This window comes from Littorina saxatilis, linkage group LG8 (assembly GCF_037325665.1).
Source record: "Littorina saxatilis isolate snail1 linkage group LG8, US_GU_Lsax_2.0, whole genome shotgun sequence".
NCBI lineage: Eukaryota > Metazoa > Mollusca > Gastropoda > Littorinimorpha > Littorinidae > Littorina > Littorina saxatilis.
Genome location: NC_090252.1, coordinates 12,085,161 through 12,106,184, shown reverse-complemented (window position 1 = coordinate 12,106,184; position 21,024 = coordinate 12,085,161). Strand labels below are relative to the sequence as shown.

The window sequence follows — 21,024 nt, the reverse complement described above, 5'->3', positions numbered from 1 at the left end:
ACCATGCCAAAAGGCATCCGCAGGCACTCATACGTTCCGTCTGGAGTTGCAAAGGCGGTCTTTGGTATGTCCTCTTCGCGCACAGGAATCTGCCAATATCCCTTGCTGAGATCGATCTTTGAGAAGATCTTACTGCCAGTCAACCGTCGGAACAGATCAGCCGCCGTCGGCATTGGTTCAGGGTCAAACACGGTGATCTTATTCACTTTCCTGAAGTCAATGCATACCCTGTTTGTGCCGTCTTTCTTCTTGACCACAACAACGGGAGATGAGTAAGGGGATGATGACTCACGGATGACCCCCATCTTCAACATGTTGTCGATGTCCTTCTTCAAGGATTCCCGAGCCTGAAACGGGATAGGGTATGGTTTTGACCGAACAGGAACGTCAGATGTGAGGTGGACTTCATGTTCGACCAAGGACGTAGAGCCTGGAACATCAGAGAACCTATGGGTGAAGTCGCCCATAAAATCATGCAGCTCCTTCTGCTGATCTTCTGTCAGGTCAGGTCCTAACTTGACGTCATCCACTCCCTCTTTCTTGTGGAGGTCTCCCAACTCCAGTAGTTCCTCGCCGTCGAACTCGTCTAGTTCGGCTGGTTCTTCCACACTTGCTGCGACCTGTACTGCTTCCGGAGGTCTCTCCACATACAGTTTCAGGAGGTTAGCGTGGTAGATCTTGGACTTCTTGCCGACATTCACCTTGTAGTCGTTGATCCCTACCACGGCCTCAACCTCGTACGGGCCTTTCCACTGCATCAGTAGTTTGTTGTGATCAGTGGGAAGCAGTATCAGCACTTTGTTACCTGGTGTAAACTTCCTGTTTACGGCTTTGCGGTCGTAGTAGTGCTTTCCGCTATCCTGAGACTTTCTCAAGTTTTCTCTCGCAATCTCGAGAGTCTCCTCCAGTTTCTCTCGCAACTCGAACACGTACTGGTAACTGTTCTTCACTTCAGGTGTGTCCACATCTTTCGTCCACAATTCCTTTAGTATCTGCATCGGGCCTCTCACGGTCCGCCCGTACATCAGCTCGAACGGGGAGAATCCAGTGGACTCTTGTGGCACCTCCCTGTATGCAAACAGCAAGGCATTGATGTAGCGATGCCACTGCCTTGGCTGCTCACTGCATAGTTTCTTCAGCGTGGACTTCAGCGTCGCATTGAATTTTTCTACCAGCCCATTGCACATCGGGTGATAGGGTGTCGTAGTCAAGTGACGAATGCTCAGCAGCCTGTTGACCTCTTCCATGCATTCAGAGACAAACTGTGTCCCCAGGTCTGTGAGGATCTCTTCAGGAACCCCAATTCTGCTGAAAATGTCCACAAGTGCCTCGGCAACAGTCTCGGTGTCAATTTTCTTCAGAGGCACGGCTTCTGGGTACCTGGTTGCATAGTCTACCAGGGTCAGTACCCAACGATGACCCGCTTCACTTGGCGGTTTGATCTCGCCGATGAGGTCAATGGCCACCCTCTTGAAAGGTCGGTCGATCAAAGGCATCTTCTGCAACGGCACTTTCGGGACCCTTCCTCGAGGTATGGTTTTCTGGCAAATATCGCACGATCGGCAGAATCGAGTCACATCTGCATGCAGTCCTGGCCAGTAAAACGCAGCCTGGATTCTGTCCGATGTCTTCTTGACACCCAGGTGACCTCCCATAATAGAGTCGTGGGCCACCTCCATCACCTGGCGCCTAAGTGGTTGAGGCACCAGAACTTGACGTAATGGCTTCCCACCGTTGACTCTCGGGTGCTGGAACAATCTGTACAGAATCTTGGCCTTCACTTCAAATTGCACAGTGCCTTCGCCCTTAGTCATCTCCTTGACAGGACGACTCCTGTACTTTGTTAAGGTCGAATCAGCTTCCTGTAGCTGAATCAGCTGATCCCTGTCCACGACAGCAGTTGCAGAGCTGTTGGTGACCCTGAGTGGCGTAGTTGTTTTGTCCTTCTTCGCCTGGGCTCTGGTCGTCACAGCGCTTACAACCTGCGGCTGGTCGCGGCGATGCACAGTTGCTCTGTCATCTCGTAACAGTTCGCTGATATCTTCATTCGCGAATGGCAGTGGGTCTTCCTCCTCAACAGCAGGCTGAGCTGAGCCCATTCTCCATTCGAAATCAGGGTCATCAGGACGTCTCGCACCCCCAATATTCCCAATTAGTAGATCGTACAAGGGCTTCTTCAGGCAGACGGCCTCAACTTCTCCGGTGAAGTATGGAGTATCGATCTGGATTTTTACCACTGGTGCCTTCACGCATTTGCTGTCAGCCATGAGCGTCCACTTGAAGTCACCAGTGAACTTCTCTGTTGGCACCAGATCCTCTTTGACAATGACTCCATTGCAGCCCGAATCTCTGAGAACAGTCACTTCCTGCTTCTCAACAAATCCCTTCGACACGGGCATGTTCGACACTGACACAGCTGCGCTGGCGACGACAGAGATTGACCTGCCATTGGCGAGTAGAAGCTGGCCATCAGATATACATTCTTCCACGTCCGATGGTGTAGCCACTTGCTCGGCAGCCCTTGGAAGTATGACGCTGCTCGCACATACTTGTTGGTTCGAGCCACTCGTTTGCCTCTTGTTGTCGTAATATCTCCGTCGATGTTCTTGCGCTTTGTCATTGACATGTCCGTTATTTTTCTTTTGGGGACAGTTGGCGACTCGGTGACCCTTGGCATTGCAATGGAAACACGTTATGTTCTGCCCTTCATTGGATGATGGTGCGGACTCAGTTTGTCCCTTGGCAGGTTGGTTTCCCTGGTTCCCGCTCTTCTGGAAAGGTTTCGATGACTTTGACGTCCCCAGGGTCCTTCCATGAGCAATGAGATAACGCTCAGCAGCATCAGTAATGTCCTTCAAACCCCGCAGTTTTTGCTCTTCCAAGCGGGTCGCCAGGTCCTTCGGGCAGGCATTAAGGAACTGCTCCTTCACGATCAAGTCCCGCAGACTCTCGTATGACTGCTCTTCACCTGATAACTCCACCCACTTCTGCAGGTATGACGACATACGCTCCACAAACTGGCTCGGTGTCTCTCCAGACAATGGCTGGCATTCGCGGAAGCGTTGACGGTAGCCCCTTTCAGTGAAGTTGTAGCAACGCAACAGAGCTTCCTTCAGTACATCATAGTCTCTGGCGTCATCATTTGAGAGTCTAGTGTAGACCTCAAGTGCTGCCCCAGTCAAATGTGCGCTGAGTTGAATCGCCTAGTCGTCGCGCTGCCATCTAGCACTCTCAGCGAACCTCTCGAATCTTGCAAGGTAGCAGTCGATCTGGTCCTTCCCGTCAGCGAATGCTGGAAGTTTCGGTGCCCTGTGTAGCATTTGCTGCTGGTTATCTCTTTGGCGTGGTGCCGCGTGCTCATTTTGAACACGCACCATTTCTGTCTGAAGCTCTAAGCGCTTGGTCTCCATTTCTATCTGGAGCTCTACACGTTTCAGCTCCATTTTCCTTTCTTCACGCTGTGCTTCTCTTTCTCTTTCTTCACGCTCACGCTGCGCTTGTCGTTCTTCACGCTCACGCTGCGCTTGTCTTTCTTCACGATGCGCTTGTCTTTCTTTTTCTTCTCGCTCACGCTGCGCTTGTCTTTCTTTTTCTTCTCGCTCACGCTGCGCTTGTCTTTCTTCACGCTGCGCCAGCAGTCGTGTCTGGGACTCGACGAACTCCGTCAACTGCTTGCCTTTTAGTCCCAGTTCAATTCCTTTTGCCCAGAACTCAGCCATTCTGGTCTTTTCCGGTGCGTTCGTCTGTATTCTTTCACAGCCCCGAACGTAGACGAATGTAGTCTTCTAAAGAACACAGTCTCTACTGCACCTCCGATGCTTCTCTCGTCGCTGTTCACCTTCGTAGACGCAGGCTGCCACCCTCCTCGTCTAACGTGACGGCGCACTCTGCTCACGATACGTACACGACGTACCCCAGTCGTATTTCGTAGTATTAATGCACTAGCTCCGCGACGAAGTCCGTCTCGTCCAAACGGCAGCTAACCTCTGTAATCCCGATACACTCCGGCGTCGCTCACCGTACCGAGCTGCGGCGATTACCAAACTCTTCACCAGTCACACCGAATCCACGGTTCCGTAGTCTCAATACTGATCCCTCAGGAACACCCGATTGATGGCTACCTCCTGTGACTGTCTTGACACTGGTCCTTGTTACTGGAAAACCCTTGGCGTTAAACGTAGATCCTTGGCTTGGCCCCCAATTGTTACACGACACTTGAGATTGCCACAAGTTCTCAAACGTCGTATAGTTGTGTTCTTTTATTCTACGTCGCCCGTCTTCGCAGCAGCAGAAAACAACTCGTCAAATTGAGTTCGAGGATTTATTCAGCATTCAATACATACAACTGCACAACGTAGCAGAACTCAAATAGAAGCTTTTTTTAACATTCAAATCGCGCTGGCATATATAGTAAATACTCAATCTCGAGAATATTCCAGACCGAACATGATACAACTACATTATACGAGCCGTGCATGGACTAAACTAGCGACATTCTCTATGACGTACATCAAAAAGCGCCGACGCACTTAATCCGAACGAACGCCACGAACTCACGAATAAAACAGCATGGTAAACAACTTGTTTTGACAGGACTAGAAAGTTCACCTGCATTCTCGTCCAAGCATAAATATTGTGTTTACAAAATATAATATCGGTACTTTCCCACAAAGTACAAATAAGTCAACTACACGCAACACACAAAACTGAACCAAAGCTCAGCAACGGTAGCGTTTCCTAACAATCTTATTATGCTTGGGTAATTTGCTCAAATAAATTCAGCCTGCTATTCTTGCGGCTAGCTTGCAGCGACAGAATCGCGCTACCCATTTTTTTCCTGCATGCGTGCATTTGTATTTTTTCAAGGCCCGAGATTTTCGCTGTGGCCTTGGGATCTTTATCGTGAGCATGCATGCACACGGGGGTGTTCGGACACCAAGGAGAGTCTGCATAAAGATGACTCTGGGAAATACAATCCCTTGTCGAATGTGGGGGTCGAACCCAGGCCGATAACAAAACCTGGTTTTTCAGCCATCGCCACTACTGATTAAAGGCACAGTAAGCCTCCCGTAAACCATCACAGATACTGTCAGGCTTTTATACACAGTACAAGCACTCTTTCGTTTAAACACGCACCGCTTGAGAACATCCTAGGTGCCCTTCGTAAAGAGCGAGCATTTTTCAAAGAATTATTTTTTGTGTGGCCAGCCGGATTGTTCACAATCGGACGCCTCGTTTTGGCGCTAGACCTAACTTTTAAAATCTAAATAATAAATTGACAGCTTGTTACACAAGCTATCTCAAACTACACTGTGACACCCTCTATGTTCCACGCACCTGAGGTTAAGTCCTCCCTCGTCGATTTCACAGAGCAGACCGTCCGGCTGGTTGTCCACGTAGTCTCTAAGGTTGGCCTGCTCTAGAGCTGACCACACGTCCCGGTCACAATGGCGGGTCAGGGGGTCCAGGTTGAAACGAAGGGTGCCGGAAAACAGTACTGGATCCTGTGACAAAAGTGGTGTCAGTGTGTGTTGTTACGGTATGGGAGAAACGAATTCGAAAAGCTATACGTGCAGTAAGCTGTTGGTGCTCCGCTACTAATATGAATATCTCTAACAATTTTGCTCAAGGCTGCCATTAATGATGGTTGCCACATCATTCCACTACTTCAACTAACTGGAGCAGAATGGTCAGATAACGATTGCTTGGACCTATGACACTAGAGCGCAAGGGTTAAGACAGTAGACACAAGACAATGGCGGTTTTCTGTACGTGCTCTTGGATAGCTTGCAATATAATTTTGGGGTCGACACACACGTCTAATATATTTGATACTTTGAAGAGCTGGTTCTAGCTACGTAAAAGAGCACGATACGCTCTTCCCACTACAGAGAGATAACGACAGACAGACTGACGGACACAGCGAGTTACGAAGAGAACCTTACCTGGGGCAGAATGGTCAGACGAGACCTGAGGTCGTGCAGACCGATGGTGGCGATGTTGATGTTGTCGATGGTGATGCTGCCCTCAGCTGCCTCCAGCAGGCGGAAGATGGACAACGAAAGCGACGACTTACCCGCACCTGTCCGCCCAACGATTCCCACCTGCACACATTTACCTTGGAACCTCCTGAACAGGTCACGTCAGCTATGCCCAGGGCTGAGATGCACGAAGCTTAACTGGGTCCCACCCAATTTGGCGGGAACCAGCTGCGGGGTCGGATTGGTTGACATTGAGATTTGTTGTAATTGCGATCTATCAGACCCCGCAGCCTTTTCCAACCCGGGTTTGCTTCGTGCACATCAGCAATGATCTCATCGTTACTTTTTGTCAATTGACTCTCATTATCTAAGTGCAGACAGACATTCAGCCAACAATATGAATATCAACAGTTGATGAATCCTAACACAATGACCTTATGCAGTAAACCACACTGGGAATGCATTTCGATTTTTCTGGAGCCTAGGGCATAACATTCAGAACGCTATTGAAATAGAAAGGCAAAACCCTAATCATTACGACAGCTAAGCAAACAAAACACTCTATCCAAAGAATTCGCAATATGTTCATTGTGGCAGGCAACAATATCCGGTTATTTTACATGTACATTTTGAAAATATCTACATGTATTTGTTTCAGATTTACACACAGCAAAACGAACAGACAGGTCGACAAACGGGCAAACAGACCCACAAAACAACTTGAAACACGCATACGAACTAATTGAAAAAATACGATGTTTGAAAATAAATCTGTCATTTTTTTTTTGGCTCTATGCGATCGTAACTTTGTCTGTCTGTGCGTTTGTGCGTGTGTGTGTGTGTTTGTGCGTGTGTATGTCTGTGGTAGAAACTTTAACATTTCGTCATTTGAAGACGTCACATTATGACGTAAGAGGGTTAGACGTCACGCGAAGGAATTACTGAAAGTCTCGGTCATTGTTATTTTGAGCGGGCCGAGACTAGTTGGCAGTCGTGTCCCTGTAAGTAGGCTACATGCAGACAGACAGATCTAGATCTAGTGTCTCGCTTTCTTGCACAGTGTCACCTATGCTTACTGTGTGTGTGTGTATGTGACGGAGTGATTGAGTTTGTGTTACTGTTTGTCGATTTCTTACGTGAGCCTTGAAGGCTTCGCCTCTTGTATTTTATTAATTCTGTTTTTGTGGATTTTTGTGGATTTTGTTTTACAGGTTTATGCTGTACATTACAGGACACCGCCTAAACAAGGGGACAAACACATACAACAGAACACACTTGGACAATTACAACACACATGGGGTGGAAGGGTGGGTGGGTGGGGGGGGTTGTCAAGTTGTTTTATGTGTTGCGGAAGAGATATTTGTTTCCATAGACACACTGAGACTAGTTCACACACTCACACACACACACCCATACAGACACTGACACTGAGACTATAGCTTAAGTAAAAATACAAAAAATAGTCTGTTTACGGTATCCCGACCGACCCTATTTTTTCGCGCGACCCTAGACTTTTTGGGGGGCATTTGGGAGAAAAAAAATCTTTGTTTTTTGGCAAAATAACTTTAAAATATATTTTTTTGGAAAAAAAAATCCCGACCTACCGACCCTATTTTTGTGGCCTATGTTACCGTAAACAGACTATTTTTTTTTTGTTGCCTTACAAGGTGACGTCTAGCAGGACTCAGTGTTTCTGCGGAAAAGCAAAGATAGATAAGGGAAAAAGCAACTCTGCTACAACCCACAACAGTCCAACAGAGCTAGTTCCGGAATTCGTCTGCAGTGGAACCATCTTTTTAGGCAAACAAAAAAAATAGTCTGTTTACGGTAACCCGACCGATCCTATTTTTTTCGCGCGACCCTAGACTTTATTTTGGCATTTGGGGAAAAAAAAGCAAAATAACGTAAAAATATGGTTTTTTGAAGAAAAAAAAAAGAAAAAAAATCCCGACCTACCGACCCTATTTTTTTGGCCTATGTTACCGTAAACAGACCTATTTTTTTGTTGGCCTTAAAGCATCCACAAATCTGAGACAATCGGTTCCTGAAAAGGAAGGAGTCTTAACATATGAATAGAGTTTAGATGTTATGAACGAAGAATCTGAAAAATCAAGGTCCTTAAAAAAAAAAAATGTATTCTCTTTTTTTCATTTTTTTTTCAATCAAGGTCTTAATAGAGAGCACGTCTTAAATTGGTGGTCTTAAAGAGGAGGTTCCACTATATTACCTTTTCTCCGGCCTTAATGATGCAGGAAAGAGAGTTCAAGACAAGGTCAAGGCCGGGCCTGTAGCGCGTGCTGTACGTGTTGTAGCGAATCTCGCCTCTGTCCGGCCACCGGGGGGCGGGGCGATTGTTCTCATTCACCCAAGGGGGCTGCAAGGACAATAAACGATTAGGTTCATGCATGTGTACTGTTCATGAATAATACGGACTCTTGTTAGTAAATTCAAGATTTAGCTGAGAGCAGTTTACCAGCGCGTGTATCTAACAAAGAAATCCATACAGAGGATTGTAAGAAAAAGGTCTTATTTTGATCTCCATGCATTATCTTCTCTCTCTCTCTCTCTCTCTCTCTCTCTCTCTCTCTCTCTCTCTCTCTCTCTCTCTCTCTCTCTCGCTCTCTCTCTCTCTCTCTCTCTCTCTCTCTCTCTCTCTCTCTCTCTCTCTCTCTCTCTCTCTCTCTCTCTCTCTTCTTTCAGAGACAAGCTGTTAGAAGTGACCTGCTAGTTTTACATATTCTATTGTCTGAAGTATGGTTTATAGTGACTAAATGAATGTTTAAGCGAATGTGTGATCATATTTTTATTTGTCTACTTTGTCATACCTCTCGCGGTAGCACGATGTACTCTACCATTCGTTCCACGGACACGATATTACTCTCCACCTGCGTGGCGTTTTGAACAAGCTTGGTTACCGTCTGTGTTATCTGCACACAAATATTTTTTTTTTTTTTTTTTCATTTTTCATTACTTTATTGTCCCATTGCTGGGAAATTCGGGTCGCTTCCTCCCAGTGGAAAGCTAGCAGCAACGGAGTCGCGCTACCCAGGTGTCTGCGTGTTTAAGTGTATTCAGCCACCTGCACTTATGGCAGAATGACCAAGGTCTTTTACGTGCCATTGTGATGACACGGGGGTGGGACATGGCTTCCGTCTCTGGGTCTGCACATAAAGTTGACCCGTGTCCGTCCCGGCCCGAATTCGAACCTGCGACCTTCCGATCACAAGTCCAGTGCTCTACCAACTGAGCTACCGGGCCCCCCAATATAAGGATAATGGTAAGGAATATCTTATTTGAGATCCTCTGGTGCTTAAATGTTCTACTTTATTTAGAAAACAAATAATGTACATTTCTTACTCCGTATTCTTCTCAATAACGGTTCAAGACATCCCCGAAAGCGGCGTATTGCTGCTTAAATGGCGGGGAAAAAACGGTCATACACGTAAAACCTCTCGCGTGCAAGCCATGAGTGAACGTGGGAGTTTCAGCCCATGAACGAAATTAAAGAGGAAAAAGATAGAAGACAAATAAGACCGCTATGATTTTGAAAGTACAATAATTGTGAGGGCTTGGATTATGATTATTTCTTCATGAAGACTTCTGATGTTGATTGCTGTCAAACAGTAAAGGTACGTTCCCTTAGTTAACCTTTAAGTATAAAGTAAGCAAAATGTAGTACACACCTGAAGTGCATAAGCGACGGAGAGGCCAGCAATGCTGCCGGTGATGTCCTCAGACCGGACGGCAAAAAGTGATGCAAACACCACGATCAGGTTGCCGATCAGTTCCAGGCGCATTCGAAGCCATCTGCACACAGGGACAAACAGCACAATTCTGTGTTATAGGAACAGATTCGATCAAACAAAGGCAAGTATAGGTAACAGCAAGTTTTACAGGCAGGCCAGATGTGTCGAAGGCAAGTTTGCACAGTTAATGTAATCATTTCAATGGACAATAAAGTGTTTTAATTTCATAATTGTTATTGAAACTGTTGCTGTCAATATTTATCGTTGTTTAAACAAAACCCCATACAAGCACGCCAGGCTCAATGGTGGGTACGTTTCATTCAATACAAAACAAAACAAAACAAAACATTCTGGTATGTCTCCAAGTGGAGGGGTGGTCTTATGACTGTCCTTAAAGCATCTGGTGATCACTTAATTGACAATAGTTACTCCAATCCAAACACCCCGTACCTAGACGCAGAGACGAAGCCATAGGCGAAGCAGTTGTTGTCATCAACCAGTTTCTCGAACTGTTTTTGAAAACGAGTCTCGGCCCCAAATGCCCGGATGGAAGCAGAACCACTGATAGTCTCGCTAAAATGGCTGTATATGGGTGACCGAGTCACAGACTCGTTCCGTCTCATTTGACGAGAGCTTGGAATGTAGATTTTCTACAAGGAAAAAATAAATCAGAGGGTGCAATACAGGGAAAAGGAGGAGGGGGGCGCTGTGCTTATGACATAGAGAGAGAGAGAGAGAGAGACATAGAGAGAGAGAGAGACATAGAGAGAGAGACATAGGGAGAGAGAGAGAGAGACATGGAGAGAGACATAGAGAGAGAGAGAGAGAGACATAGGGAGAGAGAGAGAGAGAGAGAGAGAGAGAGAGAGAGAGAGAGAGAGAGAGAGAGAGAGAGACATAGAGAGAGAGAGAGAGACAGAGAGAGAAAGAGAGGGCGAGAGAGAGACAGAGAGAGAGAGGGCGAGAGAGAGACAGAGAGAGAGAGACAGAGAGAGACAGAGAGAGAGAGAGAGAGAGAGAGAGGGGGGGAGAGAGAGAGAGAGAGAGAGAGAGAGAGGGGGGAGAGAGAGAGAGAGAGAAAGAGAGAGAGAGAGAGAGGGAGGGAGGGAGGGAGGGAGGGATGGATGGACGGACAGACATACAGACAGACAGACAGACAGACAGGCAGACCGTCAGAAAGACAGTCACGTAGACAGAGCCTCCGTGTGTACCTTAACATACCATCTCTGTTAAATAGTTCACTCTTATCATCCAAAACAAAAATAAAGTAATAATATCCATGTACCTGCACGAAGTAGTAGACGATCATCATGGGGATAGCAGCAGCCACGAAGATGGGGGTGGAGTAGGTGATGACGACCAGGACACTCAGCACGTTGAACGACTATAATAACAACATGAGCATTTAGAACTAGAGAAGAAATTAAACTAATTACCCCAATTAAAACACTCCGTGCCTAGATGCAGAGATAATGGCATAGGAGACGCAGTTGTTGTGTCATCAACCAGGTTTGTGAACTCTTTTTGAAAACGATGCTCGGATGGAACCAGAGCCACCGATATGAACATCTTTAAACAACAACGAGAAAATGACGACTATAATGATTCTAGGTTCAGACCTGAGGCAGTTGGTGTAACTATCTGTTAAAGCCATTACTACCTTTGCAAAGTTGCAGCCACTCAACATGTATGTAAAACACGATTCATACGAATAAAAACACGATGAACATTCGTTCTTGTAAGTTCATACTGTTATTACAAAACAAATCAAGCTGTCGAACTCACGGGATGAAACTGAACGCACTGTATTTTTTCACCAAGACAGTACAGCTTCGTCAATCCCCGCGTGAAGGAAATCGCTCACCTCCCACGTACAAAACGTAGTGATATTGACACGCCAGATTAGCGCGGTAGTGTATTGTGCTAAGCAGGAAAGCGCGCTTTTCTGTATTCTTGTTAACTTTCTGAGCTTGTTTTGAATACAACCTATCATATCAATATGTTTTTTTGAATCAGGAAATGATAAAGAATAAGATGAAGTCATTTTTGGATCGATTTCTTAAATTTTAATCGTAAGACTAATTAATCTATTTTCGTTAATTGTGATAACATTTTAAGAGTAAACATGACATATATATATATTTTTAGATTCAGAATGTGATGAAGAATACGATGCAATCAATTTTAAATTTGCGAAAAATCGATTTTAATGACAACTTTAATGAGCAAACTCATTAATTAAATTTTAAGCCTTCAAGCTGAAATGCAATACCAAAGTCCGGGCTTCGTCGAAGATTACTTGACCAAAATTTCAACCAATTTGGTTGAAAAATGAGAGCGTGACAGTGCCGCCTCAACTTTCACAAAAAGCCGGATATGACGTCATCAAAGACATTTTTCAAAAAAATGAAAAAAACATCTGGAGATACTATACTCAGGATCTTTCATGTCAAGTTTCATGAAGATCGGTCCAGTAGTTTTCTCTGAATCGCTCTACACACACACACACACATACACCACACCCTCGTCTCGATTCCCCCCTCTACGTTAAAACATTTAGTCAAAACTTGACTAAGTGTAAAAAACAGTTGCTGATTACTTTCAATCTGTAAAGACTAGTTTGCTCCATAACCCTGCTTCGTCCTATACGATCTCTCAAGTCCCAAAAAACAATAACGTGGTTTTTTTTTAAGACAATAATGAGTAGGTTTTAAAGTACGATTGTTTCAAGTTTCCGTCTGAGAATCAATCAATCAATGAGTCTTATATCGCGCATATTCCGTGGGTACAGTTCTAGGCGCTCTGCAGTGATGCCGTGTGAGATGAAATTTTATACGGCCAGTAGATTGCAGCCATTTCGGCGCATATTTACCTTTCACGGCCTATTATTCCAAGTCACACGGGTATAGGTAGACAATTATTAACTGTGCCTAAGCAATTTTGCCAGGAAAGACCCTTTTGTCAATCGTGGGATCTTTAACGTGCACACCCAATGTAGTGTACACGGGGGGAGGTTCGGACACCGAAGAGAGTCTGCACACAAAGTTGACTCTGTGAAATAAATTTCCGCCGAACCTGGGATCGAACTCACGCTGACAGCGGCCAACTGAATACAAATCCAGCGCGCTACCAACTGAGCTATATCCCCGCCCCATGTATGGAATGTAAGAAATGCAATTGCCACTTACCTGCCTGACGAACATTCTCACAGTCTTTCCCATTGGACCATCGAGGGCATCAACATCTCGTGAGAACCGGTTAAGGATTCGCCCTAGAGGATTTGTGTCGAAGAATATCATTGGCTGATGAAGAATGCTATCAAGCATGCTGGCGTGAAGGTTCTTGGAAGCCGTGATCATGTTTATGTAGATCAGTCCGAGGAAGAATAAAATGAAGATGGCTGAAATGGACAAAACGTGGATATAACTATACAGACGTAAATATGGGTACAGCCAAGAAGACGGACTGACAGATCAACATACAGATATGTAGACAAACCTGCATGTACGCAGAAAGACAGATATACATAGAAACACTCAGACAGAGAGAGAGAGAGAGAGAGAGAGAGAGAGAGAGAGAGAGAGAGAGAGAGAGAGAGAGAGAGAGAGAGAGAGAGAGAGAGAGAGAGAGAGAGAGAGAGAGAGAGAGAGAGAGAGAGAGAGAGAGAGAAAGAGAGAGAGAGAAATAGAGAGAGAGAGAGACAGAGACAGAGACAGAGAGACAGAGAGACAGACAGCCAGACATGCAGGTGTATAGACAGACGGACAAATACCATGGTCACCAATATCATTGCCAACAACAATAACATCATCAATTAGCAACATCTGCAACATCAGTTCTACATCATCATCATCATCATCATCATCATCATCATCATCATCATCATCATCATCATCATCATCATCATCATCATCATCATCATCGTCAACAACAACATTACCACTATCACCAGCACAAGAACAGCCGCAACAACAGCCACAACACTGCTAACGTCAACACTACCATCACAACCATGCCCATAACCACCACCAACACGACCAACGACGACAATTCTCCCACAACACACTTACACTGCACCCAGCCGAGGGCAGCATACATGCCAACATAGAGCAGCGTTCTGGACTTGTATTCGTCAGTGGCGGCCAGGGAGGTGTTGCGAAGCAGACGATCATCGGTCCACATAGCCAGGCAGATGTTGGCCCCGATGCCCAGAGCGTTGTACACCAGCAACGAAAAGACCGTCATCACCGCCGCTCCCACTCCGAAAGCACGGATAAGTTCTTTTAGCACAGACCTTTTGATCTGATGGGAGATTTACAGATACTTTTTGTTAATTGTTTAAACAAATTTGTTTTAGGTGTTCTGTTTTTGTTTGTTGTTGTGTGTGTGTGTGTTTGTTTGTTTCAAGCAAATATCAGCAATGTCTCTGTCTATCACTGTCTTACTGTCTCTGTCACTGTCTCTGTCTCTGTCACTGTCTCTCTCTCTTTCTTTCTCTCTTCTGTTAAAGTCACACACACACACACACACACACACACACACACACACACACACACACACACACACACACACACACACACACACACACACACACACACACACACGTACACCCACATACACTAAACATACAAACAAACACACACACACACACACACACGCCTACACACACACACACACACACACACACACACACACACACACACACACACACACACACACACCACTCCCACCACCACCACCATCATCTCCCCACCCCGAAACACACCCATACACATCTATCAGATTCAGCTTCCCTAGTTGGCCTCAAACATCTATAACAAAATCTAAAGAACGGAATCCGCATGACAAAACAAGACTTCACCAAGAAAAGGAAATGCAGAAAAAGAAAGCGAAGATCTTGTGAATGTCCATGGAGAGTGACTTACTCCACCCGACTGTGACTGTTCTTCGTGGATCAGTTTTTGAACTCGACCTTTTCTCTCCGGCTGGTCTTTTCCTGACATCTCATCCACTCTGTCTTTTGGCCTGCCAGGTAAAGGAATAAATGCAATTTGAGACAACTCTAGTGATGCGCTACTGCAGTTGTTGTTGTTGTTGTTACTGTTACCGCGGCTGCGTTTTAATAACAACTTTTGGCTGCAGTAAATCGTTGTTATTAACAAAATTTAATTAATGTGCTCTTACTGCTGTTAATGCTACTGTTGGTGCTGTTGCTGTTTTTGTTGTTGTTTATTTTGTTTATGCTTTTGTATAATGCTGTTGATGTTGATGTTGTTGTTGTTGTTGCTGTTGTTGTTATGTTGTTAATGTTGTTGTTGTTCGTGCTTCTGCTTTTGATGACGTTGTGGTTGTCATTCTTATTCAATGTCGCCCTCGTCGTCGTGTTATAAATTGTTGTTGTTGTTGCTGCTGCTGATAACGACGTTTTTGTTGTTGTTATTGTTGTTGTTCTACTGCGTTGTTATCGTCGTCGTCTTGGCAGAAGTGGCAGAATAACTTTATAATATGGTTTTAGTCGTGAATAGGCTGCTGAGATTCATGATCATGGAATTACTAACAAACATAAGTGTGTGCTTGATTCAAGGTGAAGACAAGATGTATGCTACTATAAAAGGGACCAAACTTACTTGGATGTCTTATTCCTCATCCTTAAATCCTCTTCCTCTCCTGACGTCATTCCGTCTGACGTAATGCTTTCCACTCTGACTTGCATCTGCCCCAGCAACCGCTGAACTGGAATTAATAAAGTCAACGTTTTTTTAAAACAAATAACTGAAATGTTTCCCTGTATCTGTAATTACCAGTTCCAAATAACATGTTGATATTTTTTGTTTTAAGAAAAAAAAAGTGTAATGCCGGCAAATGCGAGTAGAGGAGAGCAGGCGTTGGTAACGATGAATGGCTGATCATAATGTCGTCCAGTAAAACTGTTTTCGCGAATCTGAATCAGGCATTTGGATCGCTAAATTCTAGCATGACCACAAAGGTCCATGAAAGGTAATGTACAAAGGAAAGAGAGAATGCTGTATGTCCTACAGGCTACATATTTCGCCTATTAAGGACAAGATAGGTTAAATGAATCGAGTTTGACGCTCTCACAGATATTAGTTGCTTCCTTTGTAGATAGCGAGCTAAATGTGTACCATTGATTTCTCTCCACTGAACCGAGCTGATTAAAGCGTTCATTCTGTCAAACATACCTGATCAGCAGACACTACATACCACAGACTAGTTGCAATTTTTGTGTGTGTTAATAACGGTCGCGATACAACCTGACGAGGGGGTTTCGTAAGGCACATGTCCTACAAACATATGCTTTCATACTTGCAGATGGCAGTTCCGAGCATCTCGTTCTACACAGTTGTTTCCCTTTATGCGCATGCTCACGAGAACGGTACCTAATATGCTATTGAGACAATGACAAAAGGTGACGTTTTCATGTCAGTATGTCCCAAATGACATCACCAGTGCATTTTTCATTCTATCTAATCTGTTTTCGTTCTGTTTTTTCTAATAACATGCGTTAACAATTGATTGCCAACTGGAATGGAAGAGCACAAAAAGTGTAACTTGATATGTAGTTTCTCTAGAGGGAAAAACATCTTCCACTTTCATGTCAGTGTGTCCCATGCAACATACATTTGCCAAACAGCTATGTGTAAGTAGATTATTTGTTAGTGGTATAGAAAATACAGATCAACAATCAAAGTCAGTTTTCACATTCATTTTCTACCTATTTCTTATTTGTTTATTCTTTTGGCAATGGTGAAATGTCAGCAATCGTGTGTCATTCGGGACAGTAGACATGACACCTGACCTTTTGTCACTGTCTCTATTGCGGTTCCATGACTTTCTCGTCAATTCATGAACCACGTGTTGAAAAGTACATCCGACTCAGCCTGGGAAGTGTCTAACAAACTTACTGTCAGTGTTAAGAATAGCCTCCCTTGCTGCTCTGTCGGTTTGTTATGGTTCGTGAATCGTGACATCTGTGGTTCTTCTTTCTGTTCTATCGTCTGTCTTAATTCTTCTTTTATCCGCTTTGATTCGTGTTGTGTCCACGAGGAAGACCCTAGGGTCGAAACGTCGAACATTGTGAATTGTATCGTGAGGGCCCCAAAGGGCGGGGGGGGGGGGGGGGGGGGGTATCATCACGATCACGGGAAGGGAAATTTTAGCTTTCACGATCACAGTTACCTTGATTTTTGTTTTCACGATCACAAACACCTTGACGAATAGAGGATCATAGAGTGATACAGCTGTGAAAAATGTACGTTGAAAATAAAATGCTTTGCAATAATGCCCATCACGATCACGAAAACAAATGACGATCACGATCACGAGACTTGATTTTTTTGTCATCACGGATCACGGGCAAAGTCCCATCACGATCACAGAAATGGAAATTTCGGCAATCACGGTCACAGAAAGGTCAAAAAACGCCAATCACGATCACGATTTTAAACCCTTTGGGGCCCTCTATCGTCTTGTAACACGTACTTACAGTAATGTGTGTGTCTTTTTATTTTTCACTCTCACGCGCAGTCACCATTGTTCTGCGTCGCTGCGGCGGACCGCGGACTTCGCCTACATACTGACTTACAGATTTAGCATGGCTGGGAACGCAGAGGAAGAAGAAGAAGTTCTGCTTACTTTCAGGGTCTACCTCCTCGTTGTCTTGACGGAGTTGGTTCTTGAGAAGTTGGGCGAAAGGTCCGTCGTGCTTCAGCAGCTGTTCGTACGTGCCTGTCTGCACGATGTGCCCCTGGTCCATCACCACGATACTGTCACACATCGGCAACCAGTGGATCCCGTGTGTCACCAGCACTCGTGTCTGCAAGAACAAATGAGGGTGGAAAGCTTGAGGAAATTGGCCAGCATTATGCGGTATTTGCATTGTTGACCAGCATATGTGACCCTCCACCACGGAATGAGTCGCATGTCACCTTTGCATGATGTTCATCTTTTTACATTTTCCTAACGAGTTGTTTATGCTCTATCCAGTGGTGAAACCCGTTTTAGAAAAGAGCGAAAACTGTTTGAGTTATAAGCCTGTGACTAAGGTGACCCTCACACTGTTAGCAGACACTCCCCGGACTTATATTAAGCCTAGCGCAGAACCGCGCGAGGTGACATGCGACTCATTTCGTGGTGGAGGGTCACATATAACACTTAACTAAGATCGAGATGGTCAGTGTTCTCCGAGACCGCTGTGCTGTAGCTGTGGAGGTGAACAATGACTGTCGAGATCTGTGTCAAATGTCATATTTTGTTCAAAAATACAAATTACTGTTATGTATCTATCCACCAGTACTCGTGCCTGCAAAAAATAAAATGAGGGGCGGAAAGCTTGAGAAATCGATCAACATAACAACTTTTGATGTATGCGTTTCATGGCAACAGATAACTGTTTTTTTCTCGCATAAAACACGTCAAGTATTCAACAAGCAACACATAATCAAACAATTAGACAACTGTAATCAGTACATTACGTGGACCACCAGTAGACGTGCTGGAAGTAGGTCATGAAGGAAATCAATTTTATCAAACGACTATCGTTTAATGAGTCGATCGAGGCGTCGTTGTCGAAAACGAAATGAAATTCATACTTTTCTACACATCTGCGAACCATGTAGGTCTCGCCTGTCTAGAACCGTTCTGACCAAACAGACAACTGTTAATAATGTTCTAAAACAACGAGCACCCGATTGTTTCATTCTTGTGAAAATTTTTGGCATGTAACTTGAACAGTTGTGTTGCTGACAAAAAATGTGAACCAGTTTGCTATTACTGGTTCTGAGGACAAAGCTCGCAACCTATTAACCTTAGGCTGTGCGGAACTTTTAGCCTTGGAGACGTTCTGCCAGTACCTTGTTCTTGAGCATCCCAGAGGCACTGATGACCTTCCTGAAGATGTGCTTGCCCACGTGACTGTCCACGGCGGACAGGGGATCGTCCAGCAGGTACACGTCACAGTCCTGGTACACGGCACGCGCCAGGCTCACGCGCAGCTTCTGACCTCCACTCAGGTTGATGCCCTGAGGTGACAGTGCAATGATGTGCATACATTTACATATATTTGCATATTGATGAGCGTGAAACAGAATTGGGTTATTGCTTGTCGACATGTACACGTCACAATCGTGGCTCATCGCACCTTTGTCGTGCAGCTTGTGACCTCCGCTCTGGTGAATGCCCCACATAGCAGTTCAGTAATAGGAAAATCCAAAATCAGATTGACTGCCAACGTTCCAACATTCAGAATAAAAATTTAAAAAAATGGTAGGTAATTGGACCGTTTATTATAGACGAAACAAAACCTTACATTTACTAGTACGTCGACCCAAAGACCTTTGAAGTAGACAGACAAACACACTTATGAAACAGATTATGAACTTATCTCAAGATCGTGTGGCTGTGTCTGTGTGTCTGTCTAATTCAAAGACGTTTGGGTCGACGTACTAGTAAATGTAACATTTTGTTTCGTCAATAATAAACGGTCCAATTACCTACCATTCTTGTGTTTTGATTCAGTAATTTGAATACAATTTGCATACATTTTTTCTCATAATGCCGGCGATATTTGAATAGATCACTGCATGTGTGTTACTATTAACAACAAACAAACAAGCAAACACACGGACAAACAAACAAACAAACAAATAAACAAACAACAACAAAAGCGTTTACGATCTTAAGCAACATACTGTAGGTTATAATCTTTTTTAAACTCATAACATAAGTCAAGAGAAGAAACATGTTTCGTCCTTTTAAACGCAGAACAGCCACTATACCCGTTTACCCGTTAACAATTACCCGTTTTAACTTGAGACCAAACATAGAGCATTCACACATTAGAACAGTGACTCACTTTCTCTCCAATCTCCGTCATGTCTCCATCAGGAAACATTTCAATGTCGGGCTTGAGGGCACAGGCCCTGACGATCTTCTTGTACTTCTTGTGGTCCATGGGGCTGTCAAACAGGATGCAGTCCCTCATGGGCTGGTTTTGGATCCACGCTTGTTGGGCAACATACCCCATGGAACCCTGTTGGGAAAAACAGTCACCAGAGTCATTTAGACATGAATACTACGAATAATCAGAATATCTGTTTCATACATACAGTGACAGATGCCCTGGCGACCACCTCTTGATACCGACCACCTGCCCATTGCGACCACCCAACTAGAGATCCCGACTATGTCCGTTCCTACATAATTCATCTTTCCACAACGACCATCTGTCTTTAGTGGCCACCTTTGGTTGGTCCCTTGTGTGGTCGCCATTGTAGACAGGTTTAACTCTTCTTCTTCTTCTGCGTTCGTGGGCTGAAACTCCCACGTCCACTCGTGTTTTTTGCACGAGTGGAATTTTACGTGTATGACCGTTTTTACCCCGCCATTAAGGCAGCCATACGCCGCTTTCGGAGGAAGCATGCTGGATATTTTCGTGTTTCTATAACCCACCGAACTCTGACATGGATTACAGGATCTTTCCCGTGCGCAGTTGGTCTTGTGCTTGCGTGTACACACGAAGGGGGATAAGCCACTAGCAGGTCTGCACATAAGTTGACCTGGGAGATCGGAAAAATCTCCACACTTAACCCACCAGGCGGCCGCGACCGGGATTCGAACCCTCGACCTTCCGATTAAGAGGCCGACGTCTTACCACCCCGCCACAGCGCCCGTCGTGGTTTAACTCTATATGCGAAACAGAATTTTTGTCAAGACCCGCCATATACCAAGTTCAAGTTCAAGTTTTATTAGTCCATAACCCATGGGGGCATTTTGAACAATAAATACAATCAATACAATCACGATATATGCTAATATAGTAAATAAAAAAAATAAAAAAAATAAAAAATATGAAAAACTGTTACAAATTCTATTAATAAAGTCCAAAATATTCTTTAGCAATTTCTTTTTCTCAGTAGCAAACAAGTTTTTACATTCAAGTGCATTAGGCTTTTTCCAATAGTAATTACCTGTAATGGTACACCAGTGATGTCACTCGTTCTTCTTCTATTTACTAACAACGCTTTTATAGATCTGTGATGCAGTCGCACTTTCTTTCGTTTTATCAATACTTTCTTCAACTGAATTGAGATTAAGTAATGAAAGGAAAAAACAAACAAACTATTGGATCACGACAAAAAAAGCGAACATCCCTCTTTTTTTCTCAACATTAATGTCAAGATGATAACTATGTGGACACGCGAACATTTTATAGACACATATCTCGCAAAAAAGCCTACAGCAAGAAACACTCACCCGAACCCACACACTGCCCTTCAGTT

At 44.5% G+C, this 21,024-nt stretch overlaps 2 protein-coding genes across 2 annotated transcripts in view; both read right to left on the bottom strand.

Moving 5' to 3' along the window:
• The window catches only part of LOC138973990 (ATP-binding cassette sub-family C member 3-like), a 4,636-nt gene extending 4,619 nt beyond the window's left edge, over nucleotides 1-17 (bottom strand). The window contains exon 1 of the mRNA XM_070346680.1: nucleotides 3-17. Within this exon, the coding sequence (XP_070202781.1) occupies nucleotides 3-17 (15 nt within the window). The remainder of the gene's footprint in view (nucleotides 1-2) is intronic.
• Nucleotides 1-21,024, bottom strand: part of LOC138972795 (ATP-binding cassette sub-family C member 3-like) — a 33,477-nt gene that overhangs the window by 8,550 nt on the left and 3,903 nt on the right. The window contains exons 5-19 of the mRNA XM_070345464.1: nucleotides 20,999-21,024; nucleotides 19,599-19,775; nucleotides 18,598-18,765; nucleotides 17,381-17,561; nucleotides 15,355-15,460; nucleotides 14,653-14,752; nucleotides 13,798-14,029; nucleotides 12,916-13,127; nucleotides 11,013-11,111; nucleotides 10,178-10,377; nucleotides 9,665-9,788; nucleotides 8,807-8,908; nucleotides 8,209-8,355; nucleotides 5,946-6,104; nucleotides 5,338-5,504 (exon numbers count right to left, since the gene is read on the bottom strand). The exon at nucleotides 20,999-21,024 is cut by the window's right edge and continues 101 nt beyond it. Coding sequence (XP_070201565.1) covers nucleotides 5,338-5,504; nucleotides 5,946-6,104; nucleotides 8,209-8,355; nucleotides 8,807-8,908; nucleotides 9,665-9,788; nucleotides 10,178-10,377; nucleotides 11,013-11,111; nucleotides 12,916-13,127; nucleotides 13,798-14,029; nucleotides 14,653-14,752; nucleotides 15,355-15,460; nucleotides 17,381-17,561; nucleotides 18,598-18,765; nucleotides 19,599-19,775; nucleotides 20,999-21,024 — 2,200 coding nt within the window. The remainder of the gene's footprint in view (nucleotides 1-5,337; nucleotides 5,505-5,945; nucleotides 6,105-8,208; nucleotides 8,356-8,806; nucleotides 8,909-9,664; nucleotides 9,789-10,177; nucleotides 10,378-11,012; nucleotides 11,112-12,915; nucleotides 13,128-13,797; nucleotides 14,030-14,652; nucleotides 14,753-15,354; nucleotides 15,461-17,380; nucleotides 17,562-18,597; nucleotides 18,766-19,598; nucleotides 19,776-20,998) is intronic.